Source organism: Rutilus rutilus (genome assembly GCF_951802725.1).
Source record: "Rutilus rutilus genome assembly, chromosome: 23".
Taxonomy (NCBI): Eukaryota; Metazoa; Chordata; class Actinopteri; order Cypriniformes; family Leuciscidae; genus Rutilus; species Rutilus rutilus.
This window is the reverse complement of record NC_140233.1, coordinates 13,906,611-13,920,836: the sequence shown is the minus strand read 5'-3', so window position 1 is coordinate 13,920,836 and position 14,226 is coordinate 13,906,611. Positions and strand designations below refer to the sequence as shown.

Sequence of the window (14,226 nt, the reverse complement as noted above, 5' to 3'; positions counted from 1 at the left end):
AGTACATTCTAGTAGATTATTATTTTATAAAAACATTTTCAGGTTTAACCTTTTAAAAATGTTGAGCTTGAGCAATATCTGTGATTGCTACTCACAAATAAAATGTGAAATCCAGCATTTATAATGTATAATCGTGTACATAAATTTTTCCCCCAGAAAAATCCAAACACTGATTTTGTTTATTTTAATGTTTTTATTTAATTTAATTTAATCAACCTCTTCAAGGCAACATTATGCAACAGATTTTTCCACACACTTACTCCAGAGATTTATCCTAAACTTCATCTATTTTAAAATATAGAAAATAAGACAAGTTGTTAAAATAGTTATATCACAAATATACTTTTTAGACTTCTGTTTAAAAAGACATATTATAGACAGTAAGAACAACAGGTCAGTGCAACAACTCAAATCGCAAATATTTGAAACAATGGCGTCTATACAATGACTTCATCTGTATGATTTCAAATACATGGTCAAGTAACTGATGGTTCATCATTACGGCCTGTACAAACACCCAGCTGCACACTAACTAAAACCGGATTCTTTTTTGCAAAATACCAAATATGTTTCATAATAAAATAGTTTTAACTATTATTTATGTACACTCAAATAATTTATTGTGCGCCACATTTTTATTAAAATAATAAATCCATCTATTATCACAAGTAGTCTTCTGTACTTCTGCATAGTAAAGTGCTAAATCAGATCAGCTTCTCGTTGAACAGAACAGAAAAGAATTGTTACTGAAGTACCAAAGAATAAAATGTTACGAACAGTGATAGTCTAAAACACACAGTAAAGCTAACATTAATCTGAAACCATAAACAGTGTTTCATACTGTAAATTTCATAACGAATGCATTGTGCTGAAATATCTTTGCCTCTCAACAACCAGCGGGAGACGGAGCAAAAAAATACATCGCCAACAGGATGAGATACACCACCACAAGAGCAGTACCTGTAATACAAACACACACACACCGTTTTAACAATTTACAAAACTCATTCAAATCAATATGATGAACAAAGAAAGAGCAGTGAAGGAGATTGTGGTACAAATTATGAAAACAAAAAAGTAGTGTCCATAATCACAAATAGCTTTTTGTAATGATGATTTAAAAAAAAAAAATTCTGCTTGTATAAAATAAATAAAAATGATACATTCATTTTTTTTTTGGAAACTGTAATGTATTTTTTTTCCAGGATTCTTTGAATAGAAAGTAAAATAAAGAGCATTTATTAAAAGTAGTTTCCTGTCACTTTTGATCAATTTACTGCATCCTTGCTAAATCAAAGTATTAATTTCTTTCAAAAAAGAAAAATCTTACTGATCCCAACATTTTTAACGATGGTGTAGTTTTTGAGCAGGAGTCTACAACCTTTTTGTAATGAAGAGCCAGTACTGGGTGTCTTAATTCTTGGTAAGGTTCCTAACCCCTGATTTACAGAATATTTAGCTTATTACCTTGAAAGTAATCAGACTTTCCGTCCATAAAACTATAATTCACAACGATGACGCTGAAGATGCTGGCCCACAGATGCAGGTCGCTGAAGATGAGTACAAAGCCAACATCCTGTCACAGAAAGATGATTGGGAAAACACATTGACATATAGCCATCAGTGAGCTAACTTTGAGTGTATGTAGCATGTGTGCATAATATCTCACATAAAAGACGTTGAATAAAACCAGGATGGGGATCTGAATCATGCACACCTGCACCGCAATGCAGCTTCCAACCTCGAAACTGGGAGAAAACAACAAAACGCATGTATTTTTAGTAGACAAGACAAGATTAAACCAACCAGGGATTGAATGAAAGATTCCATTGTTTTTTCATGATGCCTAATGCATGTTAACACATATACACTCACCTTAAGGATTATTAGGAAGACCATACTAATACTGTGTTTGACCCCCTTTCGCCTTCAGAACTGCCTTAATTCTACGTGGCATTGATTCAACAAGGTGCTGAAAGCATTCTTTAGAAATGTTGGCCCATATTGATAGGATAGCATCTTGCAGTTGATGGAGATTTGTGGGATGCACATCCAGGGTACGAAGCTCCCGTTCCACCAATTCCCAAAGATGCTCTATTGGGTTGAGATCTGGTGACTGTGGGGGTCATTTTAGTACAGTGAACTCATTCTCATGTTCAAGAAACCAATTTGGAATGATTAGAGCTATGTGACATGGTGCATTATCCTGCTGGAAGTAGCCATCAGAGGATGGGTACATGGTGGTCATAAAGGGATGGACATGGTCAGAAACAATGCTCAGGTAGGCCGTGGCATTTAAACAATGCCCAGTTGGTACTAAGGGGCCTAAAGTGTGCCAAGAAAACATCCCCCACACCATTACACCACCACCACCAGACTGCACAGTGGTAACAAGGCATGATGGATCCATGTTCTCATTCTGTTTACGCCAAATTCTGACTCTACCATCTGAATGTCTCAACAGAAATCGAGACTCATCAGACCAGGCAACATTTTTCCAGTCTTCAACAGTCCAATTTTGGTGAGCTCGTGCAAATTGTAGCCTCTTTTTCCTATTTGTAGTGGAGATGAGTGGTACCCGGTGGGGTCTTCTGCTGTTGTAGCCCATCCGCCTCAAGGTTGTGCGTGTTGTGGCTTCACAAATGCTTTGCTGCATACCTCGGTTGTAACGAGTGGTTATTTCAGTCAAAGTTGCTCTTCTATCAGCTTGAATCAGTCGGCCCATTCTCCTCTGACCTCTAGCATCAACAAGGCATTTTCGCCCACAGGACTGCCGCATACTGGATGTTTTTCCCTTTTCACACCATTCTTTGTAAACCCTAGAAATGGTTGTGCGTGAAAATCCCAGTAACTGAGCAGATTGTGAAATACTCAGACCGGCCCGTCTGGCACCAACAACCATGCCACGCTCAAAATTGCTTAAATCACCTTTCTTTCCCATTCTGACATTCAGTTTGGAGTTCAGGAGATTGTCTTGACCAGGACCACACCCCTAAATGCATTGAAGCAACTGCCATGTGATTGGTTGATTAGATAATTGCATTAATGAGAAATTAAATAGGTGTTCCTAATAATCCTTTAGGTGAGTGTAGAACTTACAGTATGGTGTTACTGAACAAACTGACCTCAAACTGATTTGATTCTGAAGAGCAAACTGGACTCCATTGACGATTTCTGGGATTTCAGGGATCATGGCCAAAAGAGTCACACCTATGAAATACTGAGATGAAGAGTTGGGATCATAATCCATTAATATTGAGCTGTTATTTACTGTCTGACTGATTTACTGCAGTATTAACCTGAGATACAGACGAGCGGCTGAGTATGGGCTGAATGTGTTCGGTGGTCAGATCGGCACATGCAGACATCAGCACTGTGGCAATGATGAGGATTAACAAAGCTCTCCAACGGGACCAGTGCACAGATGCTCCAAGATGACCTGCTGTGAACACACACATTGTGTTTCATACCATTTTGCAGATCTCCAATGTTCCTAAATTAAACTTCTAATAATCACTACACCCTAACACCCTAAAAAGACATTATTTAGCTTCCTTATGAAGTTCTAGTGGTCGGTTCAAAGCTTCGCATTAGTCATTTTATTGCAAGGTTTAGCAAACTCACCCGTTCCATCACCAACGTGAATGTCGTAGATGTGTGAATGTGTTTTAAGAGTAAAGATGAGGCCGATGATATAGGATACGGGCAGTAGAACGGAAATGGTGTACACTAGAGGCCTGAGAAAACAGAGACACGTCAACAGCCACAACAAAACTATATTAATGGTACTAAAAATATGAATAATTAATCCTTTTTAAAATTCTAATTATTATTTATATAATAATAAGCTACTGTATACAAAGTACTGAGTATACAAAATGCTCACACTATGAACTTACTCAATGTGACTGTGAAACAAGCTGTAGTTGTTTTCACTCTAGTGGACCAGAAAGAAAAAAATGTGCAGAAAATGGCGTGACGTTTCACTGTTTGAAATTTCTATGTGACGCATGTTTGAAATCTCACCAGGTCGTAGTGGCAGTTTTTGCACATGAAGGATCCGCTGCTGTTGGTTCCTGTAGAGTTGGTACAGTCCTCACACACTATATTCCCATAGGCTTTGGAGAAGAGTGTAGGGGCAAACACTCCTACAGGGACCACAGTGGGAAATTATGGAGCTACAATAGTCTCAAAATGTATTGAATTAATGAAATATGAGTCATTGCTATGATTAAAGCTAATTCGCATTCACACAAAAAAGCAAACAGCCCTTCACAAACTTAAACTTTCACAAAATACAATTTGGTTGTGCATTTGCAAATCATATTTTGTGAATATGAATAAGGTTTTGAGTTTGTGAATTGCTATTTGCAAATATATAAACCTTTTTTTTGTGAATGTGAATTAGCTTACGCATTAAATGCCATTTCACATTGCCTTTAATTACTACAGGAGAGAAGCGCAATAACAAGCAGATTTCTGCCGACTCATCTTACCCCCTATTGATATGAAGAGCAGAGAGGAGCTGACCCCCGCCGAGCGACTGTTAAACCTCTGCTCTCTGTGCCTGAGTCCTCCGATTATCATACAGATCCCCTGAGACAGACACAGATATAACAGTCGTCTACTGCACACTTTGCAGATTTAAGATCCTCTGTAAGATAACGTATGGAAGCCTGTTTCCACCACAGAATAAAAAATAAAAAAAAAGATTATTTGTGACTTTGTTAAGTTTGTCACATTTCTGACTTTTTTTCCCTCTAAATTCAGAGTTTAGGTTTTATCTTACAATTCTGAGAAATAAACTCATAATTAGAGATAGATAAGAGATATCAATAGAGATATAAATTCGCTGTTTTAAGAAAAAAAGTCTGAATCGAGAGTTTACATCTTGCAATTCTGACTTTTTTCTTAGAATTGTGAGATATAAAATCGCAACTGAGTTATAAAGACAGAATTGTGAGATATAAACTCGCAATTTGGAGAAAAAAGTCAGAATTGAGAGATAAAAAGTCAAAGTTACCTTTTTTAATATTAAAGGGACTACTTTTTTTGGAAATAGGCTCATTTTACAACTCCCCCAGAGTTAAACAGTTGAGTTTTATCGTTTTCGAATCCATTCAGCCGATCTCCGGGTCTGGCGGTACCACTTTTAGCATAGCTTAGCATAGATCATTGAATCAGACAAGACCATTAGCATCTCTCCACAAAAAATGACCAAAGAGTTTCGATATTTTTCCTATTTAAAACTTCTGTAGTTACATCGTGTACTAAGACCGACGGAAAATGTAAAGTTGCGATTTTCTAGGCTGATATGGCGCCTGAAAATAGTCCCCAGCTCTGTAACTTCCAACGTGACCGGGACTAAGTTTGTCTAACCTATTAGACCTATTTTCAGGCGCTGCGTCATATCATTACGCCTGCTGGACTCATGGTAAAATCGCAACTTTACATTTTCCGTCGGTCTTAGTACACGATGTAACTACAGAAGTTTTAAATAGGAAAAATATTGAAACTCTTTGGTCATTTTTTTGAGAGAGATGCTAATGGTCTTGTCCGATTCAATGATCTATGCTAAGCTATGCTAAAAGTGGTACCGCCAGACCCGGAGATCGGCTGAATGGATTCGAAAACGGTAAAACTCAACTGTTTAACTCTGGGGGAGTTGTAAAATGAGCCTATTTCCAAAAAAGTGGAGTATCCCTTTAATTTAATCTTACAATTCTGACTTTTTTTCTCACAATTCTAAGTTTATATATCACAATTCTGAGGGAAAAAAGTCAGAATTGAAGGGAATAAACTATTCTGAGAATAAAGGTCTGAATTGAACATATAGCAAAGACCCGCCCCCTTTAGTTACTGTTGCTATGTCAGACAAGCCACGCCGTTCTCACGCCGTTCTCACGCCATCCATGTTCTCACGCAGTGAAAAATACATTGCGGAGCAGAGAGGACACTGACAACGCGCTGACAGACAGGACAGACCAGGTTACTTTTGATATGAAGTTTGATACAAAGTCTCACCTTTCAAATTTGGCTCTTTAATGTGCCTGACAGATCGCTGTAGAGTCTCAGTTAAAGCTGAGTGCTCCTGAACCGATCATCTCGTCCCTCTAGTTAATTTATAGCATCAAATAAACATGAATGAACATATTAAGGAATGTTGTTTTAACCGTCGAAAGACATCAGTACACTCTGTTTTTCAAGTTCAAATTCTCCAACGTTAATCTACTAACTCTCCTGACTGCTTTGTCGGACAAAAATGGCGGATTCGGCGGATGGCGGAACTCTTGAGTTTATATCTCACAATTCTTACTTTTTTCCCAATTGTGGTTCATAATATCTCACAATTCATACTTTTTTCCCAATTCGGAGTTTATATCTCACAATTCATACTTTTTTCCTCGCAATTCCAAGTTTGTCACAGTTCTTTTTTTTTCTCGGAATTCTGAGTTTATATCTCACAATTCTTACTTTTTTCTTGCAATTCCGAGTTTATATCTCACAATTCTTACTTTCCCCCAAATTCCGAGTTTATATCTCACAATTCTTACTTTCCCCCCAATTCTGAGTTTATATCTCACAATTCATACTTTTTTCTTGCAATTCCGAGTTTATATTTCACAATTCTTACTTTTCTCTTGCAATTCTAAATTTAATAAATAAAAAGTAGCAATTCCCTTGCCTTTTTTTTTATTACCTTTATTCATTCCTAATTATATGAACAAAAAAAGTCAGAATTTCAAGATATAAACTCTGAATTAAAAGTCTGAGTTGTGGGATATAAACTCGCAATTCTAATAAAAACAGTAAGAATTCTGAGAAAAAAAAGTAAGAATTATGAGATTACCTCTCATTTTTTTTATTCCATGATGGAATCAAGCTTCCATAGTAACGGATGACATACTGGTATGAAGAGGATGCAGCCCAGCAGGGTTCCAGTAAGAGCCGCCTTCACTATCTCCTGCAGGCACTTATTTCCCTGGTGGTGACCTCTGAGCAATGCTGTGATGTAAAAGGTCAGCTCTGTGATGGAACCGAATGTCGCGTTCACCACGGCCCCGACAGCAAAGTTACTCTGAGCGGAAATACTGAGAATAGAGATCAGCAATTAGATACTGCATTAACGTTGATCTCAAAGGTATTGGTGTTGTGCTGGGGTAACTGCTCACCTTGCAATGCCCATGCCAATATAATACGACAGTGGAATGATGGAGCTGACTGCTGTGGCGAACTTGACTTCTGAGCTGGCAAACTGGTTTGTTTTGTCCACGTAACCAATTATTAGTGACACTATAACTAATGGTAAGAGATCTAAAGTAACTCAATGTAAGGAAAATGGCAAAAAAAACAGTAAAGAGTCAATCTTTTTCCACAAACATATAAGGCAGCACTGTTTTTCAACATTGATAATAATAAGAAATGTTTCTTGAGAATCAAATCAGCATATTAGAATGATTCCTGAAGGATCATGTGACACTGAAGACTGGAGTAATGATGCTGAAAATGCAATAAATTATTTTAATACATCAAATATTTTTTCACAATATTACTGCATTTTTTATCAAATAAATGCAGCCTTGTGGAGCATAAGAGACTTTTGGACATTGGACATGGTTTCTGAATATCAGCATTAAAGAATAACAGATTTAAACTTCTGTGTTTATAGTTTGATATAGGATACTGACAGCAAAAACATTGATCCCGTCCACTGTGTATTTATAGTAGTAGAGATTCACTGCATGGTAGCAGCATAGAATGACTTGGCCTTCATTCTCCTGAGCCTAAAAAAAAGAATAAAACTCTGTTAAATTGTGTAAATTTGCAAATATGATACACGGTTTTAATCAGTATTAATTCACAGATGGCAAAACCTCAGTGGATTTCATAATCATAGTACAGTGCCCTCACCTCCGTGGCGTGGCTGATGCGAATGTGTTCGGGGGGCATGAGCAGGATGGTGTGTAAGGTCTTGGCGCTCATCTTGGCCACAGGAATGGTGAACACCAGCAGCCAGGAGATCAGACACACTACAGAGTGTGTGACGACGAGGAGAGGGTAACCCACAAACAGCCATGCATATGTTCTCAAGCGCCACTGAAATCATATGAGATCCACATTATGGGAAAGCTGGAATCTAGTGACATCAGTACAAAATCTAAAGGGAAAAATACTAAAATGCTAGAAATGGTGTATCGGGAGGTAATATTTTCAGTTAAGGACAGATGATACGGTCCTGGACCTCCTAGAATTATAGATTTTACACGATCAGACTATTTTAGTGAACTCCAAATGAGCTAAAATGGTGAAAAAAGTACAATAATCATATACACTGCCGTTCAAAAGTTTGGAGTTTGTATGACTTTTTAATGTTTTATTTGATGGAAAAATATTCAAATTATTTGACATTTATTTGATGGAAAAATACAGTAAAAACAGTCATATTGTGAAAAATATTACAACTCAAAAAACTGTTTTCTATTTTAATATATTTTAAAATGTAATTTATTCCTGTGATGCAAAGCTGAATTTTCAGCATCATTACTCCAGTCTTCAGTGTCACGTGATCCTTCAGAAATCATTCTAATATGCTGATTTGATGCTCAAGAAACATTTCTTATTATTATCAATGTTGAATACAGTTGTACCGCTCAATATTTTTGTTGAAATCCTGATAATTTTTTTTTTTTTTCAGGATTCTTAGATGAACAGAAAGTTCAAAAGAACAGCATTTATTTGAAACAGAAATATTTTGTTTGGTTTTTAGTTCTTAACCATTTTAATCACTTATTAGCGTATTGTATTTCACTAAAATAGTCTAGTGGTGTCCAACAAATAATATATGTAGTCTCTTAATTAATAAATGATGTTATACAGGCTACATTTATAATAATAATTATAGATTAATTTGATCTAATATCTGTTTCACACTTCTCACCCAGTAGTGGTGGTCCTGTGGACTTCCTGTGGGCTCTTCTATGGTCTCCTCCACAGGTGTGGGCAGCAGGAGAGGAGAGGAAGGCTTTCCGTTCTCCTCTGCCTCTAGAGTGGAATTACCCTGGAGGATCTTCACACTGTACACTGGCACAGAGACACTGGCCTGAAAACAGCAACATCGGGTTCAATATCCTTCCAAACCACAAAAAATCCATGAAAAGGCTTGTGATGAATGCAGTATTAGCCTGATTTTCATGGAGCAGGCAAAAGAAAAGAGTCTGTGTGTGTAGAGCTGTCATAAGACTTCTTGAAAAGATCAAGAGTACACAAACATACAAATATAATTTGGATATAAAATGAAACACAACCTTTGCGATTGATTTCCCAAATGGCCACAGAAAATAGCAGGACAACCTCCAGCAGAGATTCCCTGAAACAAGAAAGTGGCACCTTCGTGATCCAGGGAGAGGCAACAAAATATGTTGATACTTATTTAGACCAATTCTTACCATAGGGGATGCCAAAAACTGTGAGGAACATTAGGACACCAACGAAAACATAAACCAGAGAGATCCACCAGCCAAACAGAAACACGTAGAGAACATTGCCAAAAGTGAGCAATGAACCTGCTGAAACCCGAGAATAAAAAAGACTGATATTATTACAGTAAAGGGGAACAAATTAATGTACTGCCACATTTCTCTAAATAGTGGATTTGCTTTAGTTTTGCATCAAAAAATCATGATAATAAAACATTACAAAATTACCTAGATGTAATATCAAATAAAAAAAGTATTACATTAAATAGTTTTTTGAATGAAATATACAGTACAATTATAAAATAGTTTAAAAGTATGATAATTTATAATAAATGTAATTAATAATTTAAGAATTTTAATAGTTTCGACTGCTTTATTTTCTATATTTTCAAATAAAAGTAATAATACAAACGAGAAGGCATGTCCAAACCTTTTTACTGATACTGTACATGCACTACAGAAGGAAATGAGAAGAGCTCGGTCTAACCTGAGTAAGGTTTGATAACGTTCAGCTCAGAGTAAAGCTCCTTCACGATGTCCGACCTGTACTCAAAGGGTCGTTCTGTCACGTGACTCTTCCACTTCCTGAATCCAAACTTAAATGAAGAGGACAGAACGACATCAGCATCAACATTACGCTAAATGAAACTAGACATATGTGCTGAATGTACATTTACCTTATAATTATTTGCGAGTTTTTGGGCCTCTACTTCGTTTTCAGCACTTATGGTGGTCTTGCACGGGTTCTCATCGCGTATTTCATCACCAAAGCTGCATGCTGAAAAAAAGAAGAGGTAGTGGCATTAAAAAGTCAAAAACCAGTTCAGAAAAACCCCCTTGCTTTTATGCAGTGTACATGGGTTCTCACTTCTCTGTTGGTTTTTAGGTGTGTAGGAGGCGCTTGGTTGCTGTAAACAGGACTGAGCAGGACCATCGCTGGCTTCTGAATGAATGTGAGCTACACAAACCCTGTCACAGCCAGAGCCAGGCAGATGAACTCCATCATGGTCCTCTGGAGGATCTGAGGAATTAGATGAAATCATGGAATGGTTTATTATTAAGTATTAATAAGCCAATTTTGTTATGTAATGATATTCTTACATTTTTAAATGTGACTTAAAGGGATAGTTCACCCAAAAATAAAAATTGTCATGACTTTACCTTCAAGTTGTTCCAAACCTGTATGAGTTTATTTCTTCTGCTGAACACACACACAAAAAGATATTTTGAAGAATGTTGTAACCAGACAGTTGACGGCGACGGACCCCACTGACTTCCATATAGGGAATACAATACTATAGAAGTCAACTGTCAACTGTCTGGTTACCATGGGCGTCAGTTTGGTTTGAAATGTGCTGGGGACAGAGACGCATTCGGAAGTGCATTTTCAGAAGTGCTGGGTACAATGACGCATTCATTTTTTTCTCTCTTTCGCGCAGGTTATGTTTTGGAAGACGATGTCCTGTAGCTCAGGCACGGCCCCACTTTTCAACAGGCCCACCCAAAAAAAAAAAAAAAAAAAAAAAAACTTTTACTATATTCTAATTTTGTCAATAATTATAAAAAAATCGCCAATGAGCTCATAATTTGTGCTAAAATAGTGTTTAGTTTTAAAAAACATTTTAAAAAGCTGGTTATATTTTGATGTTTCTGCGCAAGTTCAGCAGACAGTGAGGTTCGGGTTTGTTCCGAATCCGATCAGAGCTCGTGAGCGGAGAGCGCATTTCTGAATATTCCGCTCCGCTCGTCCACTTCGTAAAAGTAATGATTATGAATGATTGTTAATAGGCTATATCTTCATAGAGATATAATTAAACAAAAACTAGTCAAAACACATCTAACAGAACATAGCCTAAGTTGTTTATTTTTTACACCTTGTGTTTTTATTTTGTTTAATTAACGAAATGTCAATCTTCGTGTTTATAACAGAAGATACAATACAATACAAAAATCTTCAAGATGTATAACGGATTGTCACCTTATAAACAGTCCCTTTTTTAATGGAATAATACACCCTTATAATAAAGAAAAAGCTTCAGTGATAAAGAATATGAACGCAATGCATTTAATTATACATTAAGCATTTTCCTTTCGTAGAAACCCTTTATTATAAGGAAAATAGGTGGCTCTTAACGTGTCTTTCTATGGGAGGATGGCATAGCGGTGCATAGCAAATATTCAATGCATTCAATGAAAATATGCAATGGTATTCAATGCAAAACAAATAAAATAAATAAATTATTGTGGCATTAATTAGCCCATAAACAATATTTATTTTAAAGCCTAAACGAATTTGTTTAAAGAAAAACACCAGCATTAGGCGTTTATCTGTATAGGCTAAGTGTTTCAGCCGCCCTTTTCAAACTGGCGCAATAAAATGCAACAGAATTTGATTAGTTAAACATGAAGAGGATTATCCGTCTGGCATGGCCGCTCGCTCTAACGTTAACCTAAATAAATGTTTGCTATTAGGAAGCGCATATCCAAGTGTTTGTGCGGAGTATGGAGCGCGCACTATAGCCTATGTGGATGGAGGCGCCGGTGCCATCACTCGCATTTTCCTATCAACAGTGGAAACAACTTAAAATACTCCATTTCTGGTCATACAGAATATAATAATACATCAGTCGCAACTACTTTTATTTGTGTAAACTCACAACAACAAGAAAACGGTGTGCCTTTGTAAAATAAAAGAAAACGAACAGGGCGCGCTTTCATGATCTCTGAATTGGAGCGCGCCTCAAAAATGAACTGACAAACAGTGTATAGACAAGCCTCACAGACATGAGAAATATAACTATAAAGTTACTAAAAAAATGTCCACCAACGGAAAAAAAATCCAATCGAAAGCAAATACGGTAGCTACCATCTGATTATGTAATCCTGTCCGTATGAAAGGCGCATCTAGGCTACATTACAGCGGAGATGTGGAGATAAGTATGCAGGCAGCCTACACTGATTTAGAAAAGACTAGTTCATTAATAAACAATTAAAATGCATAGTTATTTTAAAACGACATAAGATCTCGTTAGTAGACATAATTGAGGTGAAAAAATAATATGTATGTGGCAGCAATGCGTCACGTATGATTCTGCTATATTTACTTTTTATAGCTATATTAAATCCATTGGTTCATGAAACATTGATTAAAATTAAGATATAATTAATACAAAACGAAATTCACTTTAAAGAAAGGCAGCTGTTCTGTTTGAGGTCTCTGTGAAAGTTTTAAAGCAGTCTTTTAGTGCCGCTTTCAGAGCGCTCTGGTCCGTAACCTAAACTGACACGTTGTTTTTTCCCTCATAAATGCAAACACGGAAAATAAAATAAAATGAATATTATAATGTTTTTTTTGTTGGGTCAGACAATGATTACCAAATTTCTCTCTCATATTGCTCCTCACAACCACTGAAAACGGTCAAAAAAATCGAACCAAAAGTCAAATTAATATGGACGGAAGTTAAAAGTGGTGGGTACAAAATGACTCATGACGAAATCTGGGGGGTACGCGTCCCCCCCGTCCCCCCCGTAATCGACGCCTATGCTGGTTACCCACATTCTTTAAAATATATTATTTTGTGTTCAGAAGAAAGATAGGTTTGGAACATTTTTGGGTGAACTAACCCTTTAAGTGTCCAAATACCTTTTAGGCCACTGTATATCGAATATGCAGTATTTTCAATGAATATTTTTAACATAAATTTGCGTGTCAACATCAACACCTTAATTCAGATATATCCAAAGACACACCACAGAGAGGAAATAATGCATAGTAAATGGGGAAGTGTGGACAAATGCGGTTTCAGAACGATTTCACAACAGAAACCTGACTGACTGCAAATGCATTAGAAGCAATTATTTCTTAAGAAATCCTGATTCATTTATATCCAGGATAAATCACAATACAAGTCGACCCATTCATGTAAAATGCAATGGACATGCATTCCTTGTTCACGTCACGTGAATTATTCGTCACGTTACATCCAGTGTTTCATATCAAAAGTCCGATTTAATTGGAGCAAATGTGCAACTGTCTGCTTTAATAAAATAATGCATTGCACTATTGACAATTCAAGTCAGTGGATTCTTTTAGTACTTCCGTTTACATAAAATGGTTTTACTTTGTGTTATTGTTTACCTTGATTTTTTGTGTCGAGTTTCCTTCTTCGTGTCTCTATATTCGTTGTCATTTCAGCACATTGTCTTCTCTGTCAATCCGCGCAGTCTCGAGTGATATGACAGTTCGCAGTTCTTCAGTGTGTAATAAGCTTCATGTGATTCAAACGCACTTACGCTGAGCGATCGTGTTGCCAGATCTCGCTAGAAAAATAAGCCGACAGGTCTGACAAAACAAACCCAAAATAAGGTACCCCCGTTTTTTTTTTTTTTACTCTGTATAGAAGCTTGTTTCCACTATGTGATAAAAAAAAAAAAAAATCTCACAATTCTGAATTTTCCCCTCACAACTCTGGAAAAAAACAACAATAAAAACTATAGTGAAAAAAAAAAAGTGCAAGTTTTTGGTCGATTACCTTACCTTTTTTACTTTTTATTCTATGGTGGAAACAAGCTTCCATATGTCGGAACACTCTCATACAATCCGTAATAGTAAAAAACACACAGATATCGCTTGATTCGATTTGATAGCACAAATTCGCTTATAATAAGCAGACATGGCAACCCTGGATGAATTGCTAAGATTAGTGGGAAATGTTGTTCTCAAACACAGCTGCGATTCAAGAGATAATAA

General features: G+C 36.6%; 1 protein-coding gene across 4 annotated transcripts; it reads right to left on the bottom strand.

Moving 5' to 3' along the window:
• Positions 1 to 664: 664 nt before the first annotated feature.
• cax2 (cation/H+ exchanger protein 2) lies at positions 665 to 13,800 on the bottom strand. 4 transcript variants are annotated; one of them, XM_084396984.1, is made up of 20 exons: positions 13,615 to 13,800; positions 10,345 to 10,497; positions 10,154 to 10,254; positions 9,964 to 10,072; positions 9,447 to 9,566; positions 9,306 to 9,367; positions 8,939 to 9,100; positions 7,912 to 8,097; positions 7,685 to 7,784; positions 7,173 to 7,314; positions 6,908 to 7,091; positions 4,497 to 4,596; positions 4,027 to 4,148; positions 3,900 to 3,937; positions 3,625 to 3,737; positions 3,300 to 3,442; positions 3,126 to 3,220; positions 1,670 to 1,748; positions 1,468 to 1,576; positions 665 to 960 (listed from the first exon to the last, which is right to left on the bottom strand). In XM_084396984.1, exons 1-20 carry the CDS (start codon positions 13,664 to 13,666, stop codon positions 887 to 889), a joined length of 2,244 nt encoding a protein of 747 aa, XP_084253110.1. In that variant the 5' UTR covers positions 13,667 to 13,800; the 3' UTR covers positions 665 to 886. The 4 variants fall into 4 exon arrangements, with proteins under 4 accessions (XP_084253110.1, XP_084253112.1, XP_084253111.1 ...); XM_084396986.1 differs by having other exon boundaries at positions 3,300 to 3,439; positions 13,615 to 13,771; XM_084396985.1 differs by having other exon boundaries at positions 9,447 to 9,563; positions 13,615 to 13,771.
• Positions 13,801 to 14,226: the final 426 nt, after the last annotated feature.